The sequence below is a fragment of the Furipterus horrens genome, unplaced genomic scaffold (genome assembly GCF_987537825.1).
Source record: "Furipterus horrens unplaced genomic scaffold, mFurHor1.1.pri manual_scaffold_3, whole genome shotgun sequence".
In the NCBI taxonomy this organism is placed as follows: Eukaryota; Metazoa; Chordata; class Mammalia; order Chiroptera; family Furipteridae; genus Furipterus; species Furipterus horrens.
Genome location: NW_028327173.1, coordinates 203,346,988 through 203,371,413, shown reverse-complemented (window position 1 = coordinate 203,371,413; position 24,426 = coordinate 203,346,988). Strand labels below are relative to the sequence as shown.

General features: G+C 39.5%; 1 protein-coding gene across 3 annotated transcripts in view; it reads left to right on the top strand.

Moving 5' to 3' along the window:
- The first annotated feature begins 175 nt into the window (after positions 1–175).
- TRIP11 (thyroid hormone receptor interactor 11) overlaps positions 176–24,426 on the top strand; it is a 59,538-nt gene continuing 35,287 nt past the window's right edge. The window contains exons 1-9 of one of the 3 annotated variants that reach the window (XM_090271315.1): positions 176–718; positions 4,279–4,334; positions 9,471–9,581; positions 12,457–12,729; positions 14,927–14,995; positions 16,481–16,646; positions 18,727–19,092; positions 21,637–21,677; positions 22,242–22,325. In XM_090271315.1, the coding sequence (XP_090127441.1) occupies positions 580–718; positions 4,279–4,334; positions 9,471–9,581; positions 12,457–12,729; positions 14,927–14,995; positions 16,481–16,646; positions 18,727–19,092; positions 21,637–21,677; positions 22,242–22,325 (1,305 nt within the window). In that variant the 5' untranslated portion in view covers positions 176–579. Of the gene's footprint in view, positions 719–4,278; positions 4,335–9,470; positions 9,582–12,456; positions 12,730–14,926; positions 14,996–16,480; positions 16,647–18,726; positions 19,093–21,636; positions 21,678–22,241; positions 22,326–24,426 lie in introns of those variants that run through there. The other 2 variants (XM_090271314.1, XM_090271313.1) reach the window with 2 other exon arrangements.

Below are 24,426 nucleotides of genomic sequence, written 5' to 3'. Positions count from 1 at the left end.
CGGCTTCCCGGGTTCCTGCCCCTAGTCCCGCCTCCAAGCCCGCGGGAAGGCGGAGGGTGACCTCACCCTTTGCTGGAGGCGGCGGCCAGCGCACTCGGTCCTCCGCGATCCCACGCTCCCTTGCGCCAAGGACACGTCCGTCGGCCCCGCAGGGCCCTTCTACGCCACCGCGGCGCCTCTCTATGATCCCTTGCCGCCTTGCGAGTGGGTGTCATGGCGGCCGGTGTCGAGTTGGCAGGAGTTACCCACAGGACTGGGGAAAGTCACTAAACCAGAGGAAGACGTGGCCAGTCTGGACGGTGGGAAGTCGTGGGAATGAGCAGAGGCCCGGCGGGGGTGACCGCGTTACAGGAGGCAGGCCCCTGGTGAAGTCTCAGGCCGGGCCTCCACGCTTCGCGCAGAGCGTGACGTTGGCGGGAGCCCCCCTTCCCCAAGCCGGCGTTGCCCTCATGGTGTGATGGAATCCTGAGCGCTTAGATTTTGGTGTGAAGGCAGCGGTTCGAGGACTTTTGGCGGGGTCGTCCGACGGAGCCGGACGCTTTTCTCGGAGCGCACCGGCCCGTTTTGTAACCTGCGGAGATGTCGTCCTGGCTTGGGAGCCTCGGCTCCGGCCTGGGACAGTCTCTGGGCCACGTAGGGGGCAGCCTGGCTTCCCTCACTGGCCAGATTTCAGACTTCACGAAGGATATGTTGATGGAGGGCACGGAGGAAGTAGGAGGTAACAGCTGGAGCAACGGGGGAGGGCTTTTCTCGGACCCTGGGAGTACCCGTTTGGTCCCCACTTCCATCCGTCACGAGGCCTGGATGGGTCGCCGGGAGGGTCGCTCCGCCCTTTTTTCTTCACACTTCTTTCTTCCTCCTCCTCGCCGGCTTTGTCTGATGGGAGACCCCTGGCGTCTTGGGGGAGAGGTCTCGTTCCCCCCTTATTTAAATACTCGGGGTGTCTCCGAGCGGAGCGAAACTGCTCGTGCGCCGAGCCGTGTTTGTTTTTGTTCGGTTTATCCACACCCACCGCTGCCTTCGCCCCGAACTTGGGGGCGGAACCGGTTTTGCTGCTGCTCCTTTGCTCTCCCAGTTAAAGGGACGTGTGTGTGACACGCAGTTCCTCTACTCTTCGATTTATGTAACAATTGCAGCAACTAGAATTATTTAGTGTCGTTTGCCCTGTCCGAGTTGAATATGTTGTTAGTGAAACATATCTATGCTTTTTTATGTTTTTGCTTATTCTGGCGGCAGCGTTCCAACTGAAACGGATTTTTGTGCCTTATTCCCCGTTGCCCAAGTAGGACAAGTGAGATAACTTTATTCTTCGGTATCCTTAGCGACCTTCATTCATTTTTCAAACCCTCATTTTGTTTTACTAATGAATAGTGACTCAGTTACATGGTAATCTGTGGTTGTTAGTTACTGCTTTGATTTCCTGGTATTTCTTTCAGCAAGTAGTTAGATCAAAGGAGGTCTTTCATCTCAATCTAGATCTGCCTCCAGGGAAGTAATGGGCTGGTCTTTTGGATGAGAGCGGTTCCTTTGACAATTTTACTCTTTCTACATTAATAAATTAGCATTCGGGTTTAATTTTTAAGATCCAGATTGAACTGAACTGTCACGTTTATTTGGCTGAAGTAAAGTTAGTTTGATGAAAAGATAGTACTTATGCTTAGAATTTCTGTGGGGTCTAATTAGAGGGGAGGAAAATTGGGGAGCTGCCTCAATCCATTTTATTGCTTGGGGTAAGTAGCCCTTGGGCGGGAGGCACCCAGGTGGGGTAGGGTGGGCATGGGCGTGGAAGGGATTCCCCCTGTGCTCCGGAAGGACAGGCCATGTGACCCATGTGACGCCGAGGGCAGTCAGAAGCAGAGAAGTGCTGAATAACTGGGAAGTGACCGATCTCTCCTGGGGGAAACCAGTTGCCGGTTCCTTTGACCCTGAACCAGAAAGTATGCACCCACCCGGCCTGGATGTCCTGCAGGCTTAAGGTGGAATTCGGTTTGTTCTTCCCACCAAGTTTGTTCTTGTGTTCTCTGTCCTAATGGTTTTGCCATCTGCCTGGTCTCCCAAAGTAGAAATGTTTGTCATCTTTGCTTTGCCTCTTTTTCATCTCTGACTTCCAGTTGGTCACCAGATCTTGTCCATCCTGTGCCAGAATTGTTTCCTTTGTTTGTCTTTTCCTTTATTACCCCTGTTATTTAGTGCATACCCTTCCCCACGCACGATTTCTCGTTCACATCCTGGCATCCATCTCTCCCGACTCCACTCTGTTTTCTGTTGTGTTCCCAGTTACTCTTCTAAAAATGAATGTGCTTTAAAATCTCTTGACCTTATTACTTATGGGATAAAACTCAAATCTCTTAGTTTTGGGAGACCAAAAACCTAGCCTATCTGGGTTCAACGCCCCCTTCCCAGTGTTACCTCTTGTTCCCTTCCCTTTCCTTCCGGTGGCCAAACATGTGCACATTGACATACACATGCGTGCTTGCACCCAGAGCTTGTCCTGCACGAAACTTTGTGTCCCTGCAGGACTTCAAGCCTCTGCTCGGGAAGCCCTTCCTTTTCTACTTCATCCTCTGTCCTTCTTTGCCTAGAAAATAGTTTTTCCTGTGTGATCCTGCTCACATGCCAGGTAGTTAGTGAAACCATTCTGACTCCAGGGCAGATTTAATTGATTGCAGGGCATCTGTGTTCTAACAGAATTTTGTGTGTGGGTCTCTGACAGCATTTACCATACTGAGTTATAATTTATCTCTTTCCTTGATGCCCAGGGTAGGGACTACCTTTTACTTATCCTTATGTTACTAGTATGTGGCATCTTCCTTGGTATGTAGTAGATGCTCAGTAAAAATTTTTCTCAGTAATTAAAATCTGCAAAGTTGCTTAGTGCTTTTGTTTTTCTTTGTATTGAAAGAGGGCTTGCCTAACACCTAATTTATTGGTTCTGTAAGTCATTTAAAAATAGGGTCAGAGTACAGTTCATTATTCATGTAACAAGTATTTATTGTGTATCCTGTGTCACCAGGGACCAAGATAATCGTTCCAAAATAGCACTGTTGGTACAACTTGAAAATTATTCATCTTTACAATATCAGAAAGTTGCTATTCTACAAAACAAACACTGTATTGATTTATTCAAGGTTAGCAGCTTGGGATTTTAAGTCAGATATGGGTTGAAATTCTACTTCCATGCATTAAAAATTGTGGGATCTTTGGCAAATTATTAAATACTTAACCTCTAAAAGGCAGCGTTTCCTTATCTGTTAAATAGGGATAATCATACCTATCATGAGGTTGGGAGGGTTATATGAAGTCACAAGTGGAAAATGCCTGGCACTGCGCCTCGTGATCAGGAAAAATGAGGAAACAGTAGCTGTTGTCTTGTTTCCCTTCATTGAGGAAGAATTTTTGTTCTGTATGACATCTCCCCTTTATCCTTAAAAAGGTCAGCATTTGGAGGGAGGAGGTGAGAGGGGAGGTCTACATTAACCATTTTTATCCCTCTTTGAAACAGTTGCTGCTTCTGTAATTACCTTCCCAGACAGTTTAGATTATACTTTGAACAGCCGCAGAAACAACCCCACCAGGTGATTTTCAAAACAAGAAAAGTGGGTTCATGACTTTTATTGAATGCCACTTGTATTTTCTTTTGATTTAAACTGTAATTCAGAGAACTTATTTTTATTGTATTAAAGTGCTATGAGTAATGAAAAATACTAGTACTAAGAAAAAAAACCTGATTTTGGATGATGCTTTTTTCAGGCAGCACCAATGGACCCATTTTGCCACTGCTGGCTTCTGACTTTTCTTCTAAATTAAAACGTACAACACCAGACTGAGTTATTTCTATTTTAAATAAATTATGTCTAGGTTATTTGAGATAACTGTTCTTTTAATGTATTTTCCTTCTTTGTTTATAGGTCATTAGTTATTTGATAGTACTGGGAGCAGGAGACATTAGAAATAAGGCCTTAAACCCCAGTTGCATAAATTTGATCTAAACACAGATTTAATTTATAAAACTTAATTTCCTGAACACTTCCAAGGGATAAAGGGAGACATCCTGGGGTGTAGAAGACAGACAAACAGAATGCCTTTTATGACAGCAGAACATTGGTGGCAGTTGGAAGTTGTGATAAAATCAAGTGATATTTATCTTCTAAGTATGTTTGCAGATCAGCATACCATTCTATTTAAAGCTTAGTTAAATATATTTCCCTTAAATTGCCTGTTTATTAATTTATATGGTGTTGATCATATATTCAATTTGTGCTGCTATTTCTTTTGTAGCAGAGTTATCTATGAGAAAGGAAATTGAAGCTTCTGTTAAAATCTTGAGATTGGAGGTAAGGAAAATTAAAGACTATTATTAAACTTAGATTTTTCTTTTTCTAAGCCACTCAAGTTACTTATGCTTTATTTCAGTCTTTTAAATGCACTGCTTACCACTCTTTATCTCTTGCTCTTCATCTAAATTTTTTTAAGCATTATCATCTTCCTTTAGATGAAACATATTTACATATTACTGCATCTCTGCTTCTATATGTTGGAAGTAAGAAAACTGCCAAATATAGAAATAATAGTTGCAGCGATTTATCATTGTCAGGGATTAACTATGTTTTAAGTGTGCAAAATTGGAGTACCTTTATTTAAGTGTATTGTGAAGAATGCAATTCTCTTTAATCTAGAGCTTTTTAATCCTCTAACATTAAAAAAGTGTGATATTTATATACGAAGAAGTTAATAACATCGAAATAGCAAATTAATTTATCATCTTTTTCATTATTAGTCAGTGCCTTACGATGACTAATTTTGGACATTGAACTTAATAAGGATGAGGAAAATTTGGAAAAGGTTCCAAGGAAAGCCATGAAGAACACGAAGGGATTTAAAGTGGGATCCATTGTAAACACTAGCCAGTCAATGATTTAGTCTTTGGATGAGAGCAGTGACGTGAGAGAACATTTAATCATATTTCAGCAAAAGGTATTCTTAGAGGGCTGCGCTAAGCATGTTTTCCTATCCATTAAGCCCATAAAAAGAGAAACCTGAACTTAAGTATAGGAAAATATGTGCTTACAAGAAGCATTTTAGAACTCTGGTCTAGATTACCAATGTGAGATTGTAAAATTGGAACATGCAGGGACCTCTCCAGAGGAATTACCCTAGTGTTCTGCCTCAAGAGAAGACGGCAGTTTGGTGGCACTTAAGAGACCTTGGCTGTAATTACCTAATAAATAGGTGCTTTAGTGACAGCTTCTTTCTTTGTAAGGCTGAGATACGAAATTAGTCCTGTAGCCCCTAGAGAAATCTTTATAGGCTCACCAAGAAAAATTATGTCAGAGAAGTGTGTAGTGGCATTAATTTAGGTCCATTTGCCATTGTACATTTAGAGGGATAAAGTAAATAGGGTTAACCTGCTTAGTGAGGGTCTGCTCTGTATTGAACTTGAGAAAGGAGATAGAAATGGCCTGTCCCTCTTCGATCTCAGGTCTAATCTCTCATAGTGCTGTCATTGGACTACATGGCAAATACAATTCTAGTGGTTAGAAATATATATAAAGATTTTATTTGTTTTTAGAAAGAGGGGAAGGGGCAAAGAGGGAGAGAAACATCGATGTACGAGAGAAACAATCGGTTGCTTCTATCAAGCCCCCAACTGGGGACCTGGCCCCCAGTCCAGGTGTGTGCCCTGACTGGGAACTGAACCTTCTGGTTCTCAGGCCGGCACTCAGTCCACTGAGGCACACCTGCACGGTCGGAAGTATCTGTTTTTAGTATAACATCCCCAAATGAAAGCCAGCTTCCTCATTCGGTGTTTATTCAGAGTACTGAGAGGAAAACATCCCGTCGGGCTTTATTTTGAACTGCACGTGATTCTCGCCTTAGGTCGGCAGATGAACATTTCCCACCCTAAGCCCTCATGTGACTGCAATGAGTGAATGCAGTGACAATCCAGTCTGTGCCATCGGGAAGCTTACAGTGTAACATTCTGTTTAGAAAGTTTCAGGATAGACAGAGGGCGCTGTGTTTTCCACAGGTAATTAGCTTTGTGCCCGGATGTTAGTACTTGAAGGTGACTGAATTAATTGGGCTTCTTTAGTTGCAAGTAACAGCAAGCAACCTAAGCTAAGCAAATTTAACCCTCTGTGCCAAGAAAAAGAGTTATTACAGGTACCATCTGGATCCAATGGATGTTAAATCATTTTACAAGTAATTTATGGAAGTAAGAATAAAGTTGTAGTGAAAAAGTTTATTAGACATTTTAATAAGAGCTTACATGTAGCAAATCCAAATTTTTATTCTATATATTTCTGGTTTTAAAAACATACTCAAAATAGGCAAGGTTCTTTGAATGCAGTTTACTGCTTATTAATTCTTATGCATGAACAGGAATGTATCTTACCTTATAAATACTGATTCTAGATTCATTTACATGTCTTATATTTTAGCTTATCATTACTTCCTTTTCTTTTTCTTTACTTATGTCATTAAACCCAATACTTTTGAAAATGTTAATGGCTCATGATTTTGTTCAAGAGACAATGGCTTGTCATCTTTGCTCCATAATTACAAAGCATTTTTATTCTTAGATTTATAAACAACAATTCAACTGACCAATCCTCTGGGGGTTTTTTGTTTATTTTATTTTGCTTTTATGTTATCTCTTTCCTCCCAGTCTCCAGCCTTGAGCATTTGTCTGTGCATGAACTATATTAAGTAAATGTTTGAACGCTCATAATGGAAGAATACTGTCACGTAGTCATTTAGCACAGTGGAGGTGGTTCAGGTCCTTGTCAAAAAATATGGTGAGATAAAATCTTACTAATGAGAACACTATTTCTTTTTTGTTCTTAGGAATGTATTGCTCACTCATCAATTCTTGAGTCTGAGAAAATTTATTTAGGGTGTTGTTACTTGAAGACTTGTCTGAGATTTTGCTTTTACACCCAGTTTACTATAATCATTAGACTCTAGAGTGCTGTTTTCTCTCTTTGCATTGATCTTCTTAGTTGTGTAATATTTGTTTAATATTTCTCTGTTTTCTTTGTTGAAAAATGAAAATTCAGAACTTTCAACTGTGTTCAATAAAAGCAGGCAAAAAAAGAAACTACAAAAATAGTATCTCTAGATAGCATTTATCTTTTTTTAAAGGTGAAAGATGTATACGATCTGAAGAGAAACCGGAATGTGCTTTTATTTTATCTTTTTAAAAAGTGATAGAATACTTTTGGAAAAGCAATCAGAAAATTGCTTATTTTACTATTGCATCATTCTTTTAGGTGTTACCATCAGTCTTTCATTTTCTCATTATTTAAGTCTTTCTTAGCATAGTCGGGAATAATTGATGTATAATAATAAAATAATTCTTGGGATGATAAAGTAGCAAAATGTTTCAAGGTCATTACGATCCCATGATTATTCTTAGATTTATAAAAGGGCCCAATCTATCCTAAGGTAATTGCAAGATAGAATGAGTTTAATGCTGTTAAAAGAAGTGAATTTTCTCTTTGTTTATTGGAAGACCTCTACAAAAGAAAAGTTATGAATATCAATCCTTTTAGATAGTTAGGACTATTCAAAAAAGAAACTCACAAGCTAACATTGGTTCCAGTAGGCCTTGATGGTACACAAGGGTTAAGCAGGACGGAATAATTTAAGGATATGAGTATCTCATGGATCCCAAGGGCAGAAATTGTAGCCAATTTTGAAGAAGGGGCTACAACCAGAACTGGAGGTCCTCAGGAATCTTCCTCTCTCATTATTGCTCCCCTCTGTTTTTTGTGTGTATTTATTCTTTTCTCCTTTCAAACTAGCCCCCTCTGATCCATGTTCTACATAATAGAATATGTGGTATATTATAGGTCAGCCCCATGAAAAGAATTCATCCTTCATGTGCTTTAGCAACCTTTCTGACCCATATGGCAAAGGAGATGAATGGGGACAACCGGTTAAGTATTGGCAGGTTGAACCCTGGCTGGTGTGGCTCAGTGAATTGAGCGCTGGCCTGCAAGACGAAGGGTCGCCAGTTCAATTCCCAGTCAGAGCACATGCCTGGATTTGTGGGCCAGGTCCCAGTTGGGGGCATGCGAGAGGCAACCACACGTTGATGTCTCTCCCTTTCTTCCCCTCTCTAAAAATAAGTAAATAAAATCTTAAAAAATAAAAAAGCTTGATAACTAGTGTTATAAAAAGGTATTGGCAAATTGAACGTCTTTGAATTCTAGTTATTAATCATAGTTAAACAAATTGCCTTAGGTATTTCATTTGAAAAAGCCTAGAGTGGGTATTTATGACTAGGCTTTGACTGCACTGTTGGCGTCGCTTCAGCTGTGTATGGTGTTTTTCTTGTCACCAGAAAATCATGTAAAAGCAGCCAGTAGAATAGTAAGTAATTAGTTGTATGAACATTGGTCCTGTTTCTTATTAATATTTCTCCAGGGTAACCAAGGTCTGTGTTAGATTTCTGGAGATAGGTTCCCAAACTAGGGTTTATGTCTGGTGTAATTTTCCCATTAATTTACTCCACTGGTTTTCTCTGGGAATTCATATGATCTCCCTGGATCATAATGTTCACATCTATCAACATAAGAAATCCCTGGAGTTTAAGAAAAAACATATGACCTTCCAGCAGCAGCTTTCTTTCCCACTGTCAGTCTCCTTACTCTAATATCATTATTAGACTGTGTAGATATATTGTATTAGAGAATTCTTAGTAAACTATTATCTGTAATAATTTGTAAATTCCTTTTTGCAGAGAGTTTTAGTGTCCATTTATGTTGCTCCATTATCTACTTCCTCATTCAAATTTCAGAGGATGATAATAGGTTATGATAATTTTATAATTAGGTGCATAAAACCGAAGTATTTTTTTCATATATGTCAACATCTTTAAACAAAGGACTGTGATACCTAGAGTCATTGAAGTATATGTGGAATATTTTGTGCACTCCTAACTGTAGTTTTTCAAACCAAGTAGTTTGCACGTTGGATTTTTGGGAGGTGCCTCAGGAGTCCCTGGGTATCAGGCAGACAAATGATATGAAGCGTTGGCTTTCTGTCTGTACTTCAGCCAAAAGGTTTTTTTAAAAAAGATTGCTTTTAAAAAGTTCTATTTGGGGAGAAAACAAAAGTTTAAACATGTAACCGAGTTCATTCATTTACCAGACACTTATGGCCTGGACACTGGGCATACGAAGGTGGGGACAGTGATGAGTGGCTCTTTCTCAGGGAAAAATCAAAGTGAGGAAGATTTCTTTTTCTTAAGTTTGGTTCAGAATGATGCATCATCTCTATAAACATGCTTTTTGCTCTAGTAACTTTAATTAAAAGTGTATTTTAAAGGCCAGAATTCTGTCAGACCTATATTTTACATCCTTTTTTCTATGAAGCAATATTTTCCATAATGCCATGCATGTATAATTGTTACATGTTTTACTGTTTAGTCTTTTTGTTGAAAATACTTTTTTCTTTGCTTCTAGAACGAAAGACTCAAGAAACTTTATTCTGACTTAGAAGAAAAACACGAAGCTTCAGAACTTCAGATAAAACATCAGTCTACTAGTTATCGAAATGAACTACAACAAAAGGAGGTAAAGGTTATTACAGTCACTCCATGCTTATTTCACTCTAAACACTCTTAGAGTATTCTTAAATATGCTAAGGTATTTAGGAAGTTCACTAAGGTATTTAGGAAGTTCTTTAAGAGGTATAGTAGAAATCAAGCTATATTTAGAGCCATAAAAATATTTAAAAAGTGTTGAAGTTAATAATTACCGATGCAGTTTGAATCATTAATTTAACAAGAACTCTATTTTCTGTTATGTTTATGTTATGTAAACTGAGCTTTGTAGAGTTTAATTTCTGCTTTCCAAAAGAAGAAAAGTCTTTGTATAAAATATCTTTAGGCAATTGTTGCTTATAATTTCTCATTTTGTGAAACCTAATTTCTCCTCTGTTTACCAAAAATTGTTTGAAATCAGTATGATCATTGCTAATTTTAACTATCTGTTAAAATATGCTATATTGGCATTTACTTGATTTTCCATGGAAAAATAACATTGAGTGTTTTATAGTTTACTTACACTCTTCTATAAATTTTTCCGCCTTTAGTTTGATAGAAATAGTTATTTTGGAATTGGCTTACCTTTTCTTTGCGGTGCCAGTGATAGATATAATACAAGATAACCAATTTTACCTCGATTCCTTAAAATATAGACTGTCTCTATGTTTCATTCTGTGGTTAAATCCTCTTTAGTGTTCAGTACATAACTGGAATTTCATAAACACTTCTATTGAACCATTTCTTGTATCATTATCCAGATTATTTGGGTGCTCTTCATTTTGTTAGTTAAATGTTCATTTCTATCATAAATTCATACTTAGTTTTTAAAAATTTAGATGCATTGATTTTTAGTTGCTTTAGTGACATATTAAGAGGAAAAATTAAAGCAAACCACATTAAAGATAAATATAAACATTTAAAGAAGAGCTTAATTTCACATCTGTTGGGAATATATTCCATAAAATAGAATAAACTGAATTACTACAAAAAATTAATAGAAAAAAGCAAAACTGTAAGTTCAAATTAAAATTAAAAGCCCACCTTTTTATTTTTAAGACTCAACAGATGTAAAATCACTGTTGAATTGCTTTAAAACTCTTCAAACCTCACTCTTTGGGTTTTGGCACTTTTCATGGACAGGGAACAAACGTCCATGGCGTCAGTCCGGCGACCACACTGACCGGAACTGACTGGCAGATACCACAGGAGAGCAGTGGGTCCCGCCCAGAGGTCCATGGCCGAGTCATGTGACACTGAAAAAATACACACGCTCGGGCTTTCCCGGGCATTCTGATGTGGCGTACTGGGAAGGGGCCCTGCTATTGCTGTTTTTTTGAAAATTCCATTACTGACTCTGACTCTTCTCATTGAAAACACTGCTGGGGAAAACATTGGCATTTTATGTTCTCCTGAACTGTAGATACTAGAGGGCAAATAAAACGTTCAAGTTTAGAAATGTCTCTTTGTTTCTAGAGCGTACACGTTTTAACTCTGCAGCTTGTATTATAGCTACCTTTGGAATAATTGTGAACTTCAGTACCTTTTACTAGAACGAAAGATAATATATGTGAATATACTTCAGCAGAATCTTTATTTCTGCAATTTTCTGAACGTATTTGCTGTCCTCATTTTGATGTTCATATTCCCTGAAGATGCAGTTTGCCTCATGTCATTTATGGGAAAGTGAATGAAATTTGTGTACTACTATAAACCTCTGTTAGAGAAGGAACTCCGATGTGAAAAACTTGTTTGTTATGAGAGAGTTGTGTTTGGTTTTTGTCTAGTGGCTTGACATGACACAGGTGGAAATATAATGCTATGTTATATGACTAGTTGGCTTGTCTCTTCAAGTACACAGTTTTCCCTAGCTGTGGCCGGGTGGCTTCTGGACTAGCGTGAACGTTTTATAAAGCTTAATTCAGGTCTCCAGCTTACGTCTCTGTTTGTCTCAGGATGCATGTAGCGTTATGGTTAAGACCTGTGCTCGTAACTTCTTTTGGGCAATGGCTTGTCAAAACTGTGCTTGGAGTTTTAGAATGTTTATACGGTTCTCTCCATGAGTAAAGTCAAATTTTCACTGGCGCCTCTTTGCCAAGGCTAAGGCCAAGGCCTTTCTTTTTCTTTCTTTCTTTCACTTACTTTTAGAGAGAGGAGAAGGGAGGGAGAAAGAGAGGAAGAGAAACATCCATGTGTAAGAGAAACATTGATTGGCTGCCTCTCACACACCCCCAATCAGGGGCCAGGCCCACAACCCAGGCATGTGCCCTGAGTGGGAACCTTTCGGTTTGCAGGCTGGCGCTCAACCCACTGAGCCCCACCAGCCAGGGCCAAGGCCTCTTTCAATGCATGATCTCTTTCTAAGATTCTTAAGACTCATAACCACAGGTCACCGTGTTATCTGAGAAGACTGGATGAGGAAGTCAAAGCCGCCCTCTAGCTGTGTGGTCCAGAACACTACAAACTGACTCTGGGTTCATGTGCATTTTAATCCTCAATCCAGCCATAATCAGCTACGTCAGACTCTTCCAACAAATGTTCTCCAGGAACTCCATTGCATGGGCTGACTCGGCTTTCACTTTGTCATCTGAGGTTCGATAATGACAAACAGAACTCTGAGAAATTGCCTGTCCCACCTGACACATAGAAGATAGTAAACCCATTCATTGCTTCAGTTACCATTTGAGTGAAATTCTCATATTCATGCTATTCGAGACGCTGTCTGTGCTTTAACTGTTGTAATTATGTTTGCTTTTTAAATTAAAATGTTATGGTTTGTATGTTATATAATAGAAGACTTGGATTCAGTTGGTAGAGTACCGTCATAGGATAATGTTAAATTATAACTACTAATATTAATAAAATGCTATTTTAAAGTACTTCTCTGAAATATGGATTATGAATAGGTCGAAATCAGCCATCTTAAAATGAAGCAGACTGCTCTGGAAGACCAGTTAGAGAAGCTGCAGTCGGCTGCCCAGGCGGTGCACGCAGGAGCCGGCACTGTGCCCGTCACCACCGCATCTTCGTTCTACGGTGTCGGCCATCATGCCTCAGCTTTCCCTGACGATGGCATGGACTTCGGTGACATTATTTCATCACAACAGGAAATCAACAAACTGGCCAATAAAATTTCGGTACTTGAATGTGAGGTTGAACACTGGAAGCATATTGCTCGGGTAGGCAAACTCTTCGTGAAAGCGGGAGTGAGAGCGAGCGTGGGTGCTGTGCTGTGTGTGGGGCTGCGGGTGGCAGAGCTCTGGGCTAGGAAACCACAGCCTGTGTTCTGACCCTGCCGGCAGCTTTCTGAGCGGTTCTAATCGGGTCGTCTTTCACTCTCAGGCTCAGTTTCCCCTTCTGCACAATATCCGGGAGAAATTTAAAAATAAAAATGGAGGTGCTGTGGTTGAACCAGCGCCTTTCCCCCTGAGGTTCCCAGGGCCTCGCTGGTGGAAGGCAGGGCTCCGAGGCGTGAGATGTGGAACCGCCCTCTTGGTGTTGTCTGAGTTCCCGTGTGACGCGTTAGATGTCACGTGGCAACCTGCTTGTTGCCGTTACAGATTTGTTCAGCTACTTTAAGTGGTTTCTCATGCATTAGAAGTTAAATCCTTGCTGTTTTGTTTTGTATATAGTACTAAGGTTGTCGATAGACGTGGGATTCAAAATAAACTGAGACATTGTGTGGCTTTAAATTCATCAGTGTAGAGAAAAATAAATTATAGAAGGAAAGAAATTATTTTGTATCTTTTTGTGAGTGTAATCTAATTGTGTAAAGGAGAAATCTTCCCAGTTAAAATGATCTCCTTGCTTCCCAAGTGGATAGACATTCCGAATACCCAAAATAAATCAATAGAGCCTGGCCAGGTGGCTCAGTTGGGTGGAGCGTCGTCCTGTGCACCAAACGGTGGCGGATTTGATTTTCTGTCAGGGCGCCTGCCTGGGCTGCGAGTTAGACCCCCGGGGGCGGGGGGGCACACACAGGAGGCAGCCCTTTCTCTCTCACATCGTTGTCTCCCTTTGTCTTTCTCTAAAATCAATAAAAAACGTGTCATCAGGTGAGGATACAAAATAATAAATAAATCTAGAGAGAATGATCTGTCCATCTTATCTCTGAAAAGTAGTTCTTAAACTTTGTACGTGGAAGAATAACCTGGGGAGCTTGATAATATTGTAGATTCCCTTTCCTCCTTTCAGAGATTAGGCTTTTGTAGCCTGTTTTTGGGCATTGGAAACAACCTTCCAACAAATAAATACCCTAGGTGATTTTGATGAGGAATAAATTGCTTAGGGTGACATTTTGTAAGGAAGAAATGGGTTTTTCATACATCTGCCTTGAGTACCTGCTATGTGACAGACCTGTACTAGAATATAAAGGTAAAACAGGCATTAACAGGACCTTTTAGGGAACTTAATTTTCTAGCAAGGCATAGTAAAAGCTAATATTTATACTATACTTTCCAAGATGTTTTCATATAAACTGTCTCAATATGTATTATCCTTAGTAGGTTTATGAAGCACTTATTTCTTCTGTTTTGCAGATGAGCAGATTAAAGTTTGAGTCCTATTCCCACCACCCCCATGATTAGGGCGTGATTCAAACGCACATCTTTTGACTCCAAACTGCGTTCTTTCCATTAGCCTGTGCTGCTTCTTTCGCGCCGAGGCCACCTTTGGGTCCTCCGCACACGGGGCAGTGCGTGTTGGCAGAGGTGCACGAACAGCGTGCAGCTTTGAAGGAGAAGAGAAGAGCCTCAAAGTTCTTTCATTTACTTGTCAAAGCAAAGATTATTTTATATTGGGGTATAGAACTTCTGGGTAAAATAATTTTTAAAAGAGTTTTACTGTTGTTATTAGCATTCATGTTGGGTAGCTTTTCATTTTAGAAATTTTAGGCAGGTGCTCGATTGTCATCAAATATACATTCTGTTAAGTAACTAAAATAGTCTGTGGTGTTTTCCTTCTTATTTTGTAAAAACATTAACATACTCTTGAATGACGTCCCTTTTTAAAAGAGTTTATTATTTTTAGAGAGAGAGGAAGGGAGGGAGAGAAATATCGATCAGCTGCCTCTTGTACGTGCTACAGCTGGGGACCAGGCATGTGCCCTGACCAGGAATTGAACCGGCAAGCATTCGCTTTGTGGACCGAGCCCCAACCAACTCAGCCTCACGAGTCAGGGCTTCAGTGGTATCTTTTACTTACTGTGTATTACTCATTATCAGACTGTGTTTCTTAAGAGGGGCTTGGTATTCTTTAATCAGAATTTATCTGGGAAATGCCCTATTTGTGAAAAGTATCTTTAAACAAAGTTAGTCTGTGACAGTCTTTTCTGTAAGGAATATCAATATAATTTCTAATTCTGTTTTTCTGATCTAGATTTCCAAAACACAAGGACCAGATGGCTCCAATCAAGGTGAAATCTGCAAACTGCAAAATGTCATTAAGGTAAGGCAGATTGTTGAAATAATGGCTATTCTACATTTAAAATTTGCTTATGAAAATTATAAGCCTAAATTAATAGAAGTCTCAGTTATAAAAGTAATTATATAGATTATAATATTCATTTAGTTTTACTGTTTTGTATCTTTTTTATTCTTTATGACAACTAAGGTATATAAATAAAATATATCTCCCAAGTCATTTGTTTTAAACATTTATTTATTAGGTAGTTTATATTCTGTCTCTGTTTTCTCTTATATCTCATAAAATGTTCTTTATTAAAACAGAATTCCAAGATTGCTGAAGTTTCAGAGTTTTAGGGTTAAAAGATATTGACAAAATAAAATGCTAATGTAATTCATTGCAGATAACTATTTTCTCCTAATGGTGGTATTTTGCTAGTTTGTATCAGTTCTTTCTTTCAAGAAAAGTCTTAGTTACATATACTTTTTGTGGCAATGAATTGTTTTTAGTGTATATAGAATTTTTAGGTTTTGTTTTTATCATTATTACAGTACTAGCAGAGGTTCCAAGTCAGACTTGTGTTTGAATCCAGGCTCTATTTAAAAGCTGTGCTTCTTTAGGCAACTTCCATTTTATTATCATTAAAGTAGATGTCATCTTAATACTTCCTTTGTATAATTGTTTTGAAGTGTAAAGGTAAGCTCCTTGCCAGGTGCTGGCATGTAAATGTATAGGATTAAAGAATAATTTCACTTGTCTTCTCAGGAAATAGAAGCTAATTTATAGATTAGGATTCTTCATTACAAATAACAAATAGCGTCTCTGGCTAAGTAAAGCAAAAGGATTGACTGATTGATTGATTGATTGATTGATTGAAAGGACCCAGGGTAGTTTGTTCACAGGACTGAAGGAAGAGTTGAGCATTTTGGCCTCAGAAAAGACAGGAATGGGAACAGCATCAAGGATGTAGGAAGTGGGACACAGTAGACTCTTCTGGGTGCAGCTGTCATAATGCTTCTGGTTTAACTAGTTTCCCTCTTTGAGGGACTCAACCCAAGGTCTAGCTTCCTAGGAGAGAGCTGGGTGGTGTCAACTTGGGTAGCAAGCCACCTTGGTGACAGTTTGGGAGTCCCATCAAGACTGGTGGAAGAAAAAACTGAGCAGGAGGATGGATAATGGAACAGCAGCTACACATTGGCTGAAGGTTGACACTGATATTTATAGAATGTCATTAGCAGGGATTGTTCATGGTCACAGATGCTAAGGAAAAAAGATATTTTTGCTCACGTTTTATTTCAGTTTTTTCTTTCTGTTATTCCCTCATTAAAAGTAGGAAAACTATTTTTAAGGCCCAAGAAAGGAAAGGGTGACATCTCAGAATTGTCCAAATTTTGGGCTTGTGTTTAAATTCTTTTCAGCCTTAGCATGTTCAGAGAATTATTTTTAATAATACAGACTTTTGGACAAAAATGTAATAGGTAAACTTATTGATTATTAATGTGGTTAACTTTGTTTTTATTTTTTAAGCAACTAAAAGAGAGCCGAAGTCAGGAAATTGATGACCGTCAGAATGAAATGGCCGTATTACAAAATGCACACGAGCAGAAATTGAACGAAATAACTCGTCGCCATCGGGAAGAACTAAATGCATACAAAGAACGAATTGAAGAACTGGAAAATCTGTTAGAACAAGGTTATTAATTTAACGTATTAGATGACATAATTAAATGACAAACCTAGCGTTGCTGTGAAGTGGGACAGAGTTCTAAAGAATGAGTAAATGACTAGCTCTGCTCACCTGTCAGGAGTTGGCAGTGGCGCCACTGTTGTCGTGATTCTGCCACAGCGGAAAGGTCCTTTTGCCTTTGGTAAAAGTTACCACACAGAGACCTTTTTGCATTGTTCGATTCATTTTTTCTTTCTTTCAAACCCAGATACATAGGCTTTTTAGTATTTGATTCAAATATCTTTCCTCAACTATGTACTCTTAAATGCTTTGCTTATTGTATGTAGTTACTCAACTTTTTTTAGATTTAACTTTTTAGAGCATTTTTAGATTTACAACAAAATTAAGGACGAGATTTCCCTTATATTCCCTACGCTCCTCCCTCCCCCACATGCATATTCTCTTCTACCATCAACATCACTCGTCAGAAAGTTACTTTTTTTTTTTTTTTTTTTTTTTTAACCAATGATGAAACTACATTCGTCGGCAGCCATCCGTCTCGAGAGACGATGGTGTAGCTTCTTAAGAGTCTATCTGCACCGCCGAGAATGGCTGTGCAGTCCGACTCGGGAGTGACACGGTATCTGTCTCCTCCCGATTTGAATCGACATCTTGCGATGACGCTGGAGTGTCCTCTCCAGTGAAGCTGAAGCTACAGAGCCTGGGCAGGGTGATATGGAGGGTCTGCTGTTGCCCATGCAGCAGACCCCCCCTCTCTTCGCAGCTGAAGGGTCCAAGGGAAAGACGGAGTCAATACAGCTTGGCTTCAGGTGCGCCGCAGGAGTTGCCGGTGTTGACTACAACGTCGAACCGCCTTAGGGACTCCGGCTCCGGATTTTCTGTCGGGGTTTACTCCCTTAGCCTTTCCCCTGAAGAGGTATGCCACAAGGCAGCGGAGGTTTTTTGGAGTCAGAGTTTTCCTTCTCTGATGTGCCCTGACTGGAAGATCGAACCAGTGACACTTAGCTCACAGGCCGACGCTCAATCCACTGAGCCAAACCAGCCGGGGCAGTGAAACTACATTGACACATCATAATCACCCGAAGTCCATAGTTTAGTTTAGGGCTCACACTTGGTGTTGTGTATTCTGTGGATTTGGGCAAATGTACAATGACACGTATCCATCGTTATAAGTCATACAGAGTATTTTCATTGTCCTAACATCCTCTGTGCTCCACTTATTCATCCCCCTCTATCCCCTGCGAATGATCTTTTTTAAAAAAAGATTCTGTTTATTTTTTAGGAAGAGGGGAATGGAGGGAGAGAGAGAGGAGGAGAAACAATACGTGAGAGAAGCATTGATAGCTTGCCTCTCGCACGCCTCCACCTGGGGGCCCCAGCCTGCAGCCCAGGCATGTGCCCTGACGGGGAACCCAACCCACCACCTTTCCCTTTGCAGGAGGACGCCTGGCCTGTTGAGCCACATCAGTCAGGGCTGCAGCTGAATTGTTTTATTGCCACCATAGTGTTTCTTACTCCAGAATTGTCATGGAGCCTTTTCAGATTGGCTTCTTTCACTTAGTAATATGCCCTTAAGTTTCCTCTCTGTTTTTTCATGGCTTCATAACTCATTTCTTTTTAGCACTGAAAAATATTCAATTGTCTGGGTATATTTCAGTTTCTTAATTCATTCACCTACTGAAGGACATCTTGATTGCTTCCAGGTTTTGGCAATTATCTTGGGGTTGTTGTGTGGATATAAGTTGTCAGCTCTTTTGGGTAAATACTAAGGAGTGTGATTGCTGGGTCATATGGGGAGAGTATGTTTAGTTTTGTAAGAAATCACTCAACTGTCTTCCAAAGTGGCTGTACCATTTTTTATTCCCACAAGCAATGAATCAGAGTTCCTGGTGCTCCACATCTTCACAAGCATTTGTTGGAGGTAGTGTTCTGGGTTTTGACCATTCTGATAGGAGTGTAGTGTTATATCATTGTTATAACTTTTCAAGCCTTAAAAATTCTGAAGTCTATGAAATCTTAGTTGTATGTAGCAAGCTATTTAACTCTTGGTACATTCGCTGTCCTTGATTTCATGTTTATGTTGTAGGTGGCACAGGAACTCCAGTAACTGATCAGTCTCAAATCCATGAGCTGCAAAGAACCATTCAAGTTCTGCAAACTGAAAAAGTAGAGTCTACAAAGAAAATAGAAGAACTTGAGAATACAATACAAGACATAAGTAAAAAATTATATTTTTCTGAAAATGATAGAGAAGTTCTGAGGAAGGAACAAGAACGACTAAATGTGGAAAACAGACAAATAATGAAAGAATGTGAGAGCTTGAAACTGGGCTGTAGTAAATTGCAACCTTATGTTACGAAGCAAAGTGATACTGGGAAGGAAGAAGAAGGGATTCTCCCACGGACTGCATCACCTGAAGAAGAAGTATTCAGACCACAGCACGCACCATCTGGTATAAAATGTTTGGAGCTTACTCCTGATTAGAGTTTCATTGCATACTAACTGTTTTTAGAGATAATCAGCACTCTCTATAACTGGATACTTTCTGGAAATGGAATATTCATGGAAACGACTGTGAATTGTTGGGTTTAGATTTAGTGCCTAAATAGATCACAAATAGGAATTTTCTACTAAAAATGGTTAAGTGTTGGCTAGGTGACTCTTCATCTTTTAAGTATTTACATGGAACTCATTGATTTAGGAGGCCATGTAGATTTTTGACAAATGTTTGTATAGACAGACATTTCTTGGGAGGAGAAATGGGTCTATTTCTGTTTATCTATATAAAACTAAATATTTCCTGTGCTATAATTCATTAAGGCCCAGACCCTCCAGTTAGGGATCGGAGCCTACATTCTTCAAAATTTTGTATTGCCTTTTGAAATGATCTCTTGAATCTAAGCAAACCCAAGGATGATAAGAGCCATAGGTCTTCCACCATTGTGTGTGCTTTAGATATTCAGTTACCAGACCAGTGTTCTGTGTTACAAAAACATGAACATTAAGTGACAGGCCAAGCAGCAGTGTTCATTCATGCCAGGGAAGCATGGTGGGCGTTCTTCAGCAGGAAAGATGCCTTTTCTTTTGCACTGTATCCTCTTCTCGCAATATGAACGCTCACTATATGAACCTCTTCATTCCTGCTCTGGACGTGTCTAGCTCTTGTGTCCTTGTGAGTCCCCTTGTCCCCATGTGTATTCCTCACCTGGTTGTTCATCATGCGTTCCTGACCTGGATGGCCAGCTCTGTATAGATTCAAAATCAAGTTAGGTCCAAAGTAAAGTCTCCATGCCTTCCTCTCTTTATCTTATTTTCCCTACCTTGGTAATTGGTAGCATTTACCAGTCTCCCAAAACAGAAAATTTGAAGTTATCCTTAGCAAGTTCTGTAGCTTCTCTCTGGTCCAGTGATATTTCAGTATTGAATCCCAGAGGAGCTTGAGGGCTTCTTAAAGGTACTTTAGTCCTGAGAGCGGCCATGAAGGCAAAGGGAAGACTGCAGTAGGATTCTGCACTTCTTTCTGATTTGACTTCAGAGGAGCTCTGCTCTTAAGAGGAAATGTTTCTGTTTGTTTAATGAATTGGGTGATCCATCTGAGTTTATTTGCTTTAAAAATAAATCTACTGCCCTAGGCCTTCCCCATTTTTCCATTTCTACTGCCACTGAAGTACTTCAGCCAATCATAATTTTTTTTTCCTGGTTAATTTTAGTCTCTGAATGAAGCAGGACAGCACAGTGGTTTAGAACATGACGGGATTGGAATCCAACTCTTATCTGTTTAGAATAGTGTCTAGCCCACAGTGAACATTGTAAAAGTGTTAGCTTCTTATTCTCTGTTCTCCATGACCCTCTTTCAAACATTTTTTTTTCTTTCTGCATCCAGGATGAATTTTCAAAAATGCAAAGCAGGTTACTTTCCTGACTTTAGTACTTTGTGGCTGGCTCCCTGTGAACTTCAGGATAAAGTCTAAACTTCTTAATCAGATATATAATGTCGTAATGATTTGTTTCCTGTCTGCCTCTTCAGTTTCCGCTCTCCCTGTTGTGAGAGTCTAAGTTTTAGCCATCCTGAGCTTTTTACATAGCTCTTCAGGCTGGCAGTGCTGTCTCTTAGCTCTGCTGTGTTTGCATGTACTGCTTTCCCCAGGTGGGGCATTTCTCTTCTCACTCACTCTTCTTTGCATGTTAGGATTCGGCAGAGGTGTGTGCACTCAGACACCTAGAGCAGCTGCTTTGCTGGCCACGCCTGCCCCCACAGCTCCTGCCGGTCTGGGTGAGGAGTTTGCGCTCTTTGGTCGCAGCACCTTGTGCTGTCTGTACCGCACTGTAGTGGCGTCACGTGCTTGCTGGTCTTCCACTCTTGCTCCTTGCGAGCAAGCAAGGACTAATAAATTTTTCCATTGTGTTGTCTAGCAGCTGACCTCATATTAAAAGTTCATTATTTCTTATGTAAACATTGGATGAATTACTTCAGCTGAACTCATGGTACTCTGCCTTTGTGTTCTTGTAAAACCCTTCTATTCGTGAATCCATCTGGAATACCGAATCGAATGGTCTTTTTATTAGCAATCATGTTTAAGTCACGTAGAGAATTGATAGATTATTTTACTGTTGTATAAATATAAATTTGTGTTTTTAAGGTTTTTCCCCAGTCTTAGTCCCGATACTGTTTCCTTCTGTACAAACTAATGAGCTCACTTTGAAACAGTTGTAATTGTTTTTATCAAGGCAATAATTCATGACTCACTCAGAATACAATTATAATTCTCTTTTATATTGTTTCATAGATTTGGATGTTAATAAGTGGCATTTCTATTCTTGGAATAGTCAAAGTAGAAATGCAGAGTAATACACTTAATCTAATAATCCTGAGTGTTTGCTAATTTTTCTTACAATGTGTTTTAATTGGGTTTCATTTCTGAGTTTAATTATAGGAGTTAAGTATTAAGTTATTTTAAAGACTTTAATGTCACAACTGCTGTGGCTGTGTTTGCAGGCACTGACTACGAAACAGCGAGGCTGAGGCACGTAAACCAGGTAAGGGCACTTTAGGGGAGGGGGCTCTTGGCATCGGCTGACCAAGGAGAAGTATTTTGATTATTATAGTTGCTGTTTTGTATTTTTGTTTCTTTACAAATTCATGTGAATTTATCCTAGGAACTTTTATCTCAGTAATTTTATGTCTGTTCATTAATAACAAACCTTTTGCATCATAAATTGACAGTCTGAAAGGTTGTATAATTGAAAAATGCAAGTCTATTTCTTTGAAGATTAATTTGACAAATGTTATATTTGTAGTGATGGTGGACGCAGATCCTCTACCAAAGCGAGGAGCGCATTTGGGTTTCCCTTTATGATATTCAGGGAGCTGTTTATTTTTCTGATGATTACAGGTTATTTTGTAAATGTATTTATAGACTTTTTCAAATTAATAAAGAAACCTCTAAAAATGCCTCTAAAACGAGCGACTGGCTTTTGCTTATAATCCTTATATATCACTGAGGAAGTGCTGAGTTGAAATGCACAATTGTAAAGCTTGCCTCCTTTCTTGTAAACTTGGAATTTCCTGTTATTTGAAAACACTTTTTAACATGTTTGTAGGAGAGTCTCGCTGAAGACAATCTGAAACTTAAAATGCACGTCGAAGTTTTAGAAAAAGAGAATTCATTACTGAGTGAAGAAAAGGTGGGTATAATAAAAATGAGGGCAGAATTAAAATGGTGTGTATTTTATGTGTCAATCACAGCTACGGGCCGGTTTATATCCAAATGACTGTTTAGTTCTTGAGAGTCCTGAGGATAAAGCTGATCTCATTGATGATTGTCAGGCCAGGTTGAAGTTCAGAGTGTGAGAGTCTGGCCAGAGTTTATGTTTAGAGATAAGCCAGTAGGCATACAGATATGAGCAGAAAAGATAGGTAAAGGTTCTTTTTGGTTTCAGATGCAGTCGGGACCGCAGCAACACGCACAGGTGGGTCGGGAGTCTGGGGTGGCACTCTGTAGTCACTACGTGTACTGTGTACGTGCCCCAGGATGTGTCTAGTGTGGTGGGCAGGAATTTCTTAGTGGTGAGGGGTGAAGAGGGACATTCTCAGTGGTAGAAATAGGGTGTCTTGCGAATATTGGAAGCAAGGATAGAGTAAGATTCTGTAATGCAATGTTGGGTGTGAGGGGAGATAATTTTATGTTTGTACCACTTGGGGAGCTAATTCCTTGACCAAGGTAGGTGTTTACATACAGGACAGTGGTAAGCTGGTGTTTATTATTATAGGCAAGTGTCTCAACTCAATTTAAAATCTTAATTTTTAAAAAGTAACAGTTACTGATGTACATATTCAATAACACATTTGAAAAACTTCAGGCACTACAGATTGAATATCCTTCATTACTCTATTGGCTGGCCTTTTTTCAGAGGTATTCTTTCTTACAGTTTCTTATATAGCCTTCCAGACTATAGCTATGTGTGTATGATTATATAAAAATTTTTTAAAATACAAATATTAGCATACTGTGTATACTATTCAAACATAAACCTTACCATATTTTGGACATTGTTTCCCTTTAAAAAAATTTTTTAAGTATATTTTATTGATTATGTTGTTACAGTAGTCCCAATTTTTTTTTCCCATTGCTTCCCTCTGCTCAGTACACCCCTTCCCTCCAACAATCCCACCTCCCTTAGTTCATGTCAGTGAGTCATGCATATAAATTCTTTGGCTTCACCCTTTCCTATATTATTCTTAACTTCCCCCTGTCTATTTTGTACTAACCAATTATGCTTCTTAATCTCTGCACCATTTCCTCATTACTTCCCCTTCCGCCTCCCAGCTGATAACCCTCCAAATAATCCCCGTACTTATGATTCTGTGCCTATTCTGGTTTGCTTAGTTGGATTTTGTTTTTATTTTTTAGATTCAGTTGTTGATAGTTGTGAGTTTGTTGTCATTTGAATGTTCATAATTTTGATCTTTTTCTTAAGTAAGTCCCTTTGACATTTCATATAATAATAGCTTGGTGGTGATGAACTCCTTTAGCTTTACCTTGGCTGGAAAGGACTTCATCTGCCCTTCCAGTCTAAATGATAGATAGCTTTGCTGGATAGAGTAATCTTGATTGTAAGTCCTTGCTTTTCATCACCTTGAATACTTCTTGCCAGTCTCTTCTTGCCTGCAAAGTTCCTTCTGAGAAATCAGCTGAGAGTCTTGTAGGCACCCCTTTGTAGGAAACTCTCTGCTTTTCTCTTGCTGCTATTAAGATTCTCTTTGTCTTTCTCCTTTGGCATTTTAATCATGATGTATCTTGGTGTGGTCCTTTTTGGATCTAGCTTGTTTGGGACTCTGTGCTTCCTGGACTTGTATGTCTATTTCCTTCGCCAAATTTGGAGAGTTTTCCTTCATTATTTTCTCACATAAGTTTTCAATTTCTTGCTCTTCCTCTTCTCCTTTTGGCACCCCTATGGTTTGGATGTTGGCCCAGTTAAAGTTATCCCAGAGGTTCCTAAGCCACTCCTCATTTTTTTCAATTCTTGTTTCCTCATTCTGTACTGGTTGACTGTTTTTTTTCTTCCTTATGTTCCAAATCATTGATTTGAACCCCAGTTTTCTTCCCTTCACCATTGGTTTTGTGTGCATTTTCCTTCGTTTCATTTAGCATAGCCTTCACTTCCTCCCTTATGCGTTTGCCATGCTTAAGCATATCTATCAAGTCTGTGAGCATCTTTAATACCAGTGTTTTGAACTCTGCGTCTGTTAGGTTGGCTATCTTCTCATTGCTTAGTTCTCCCACTG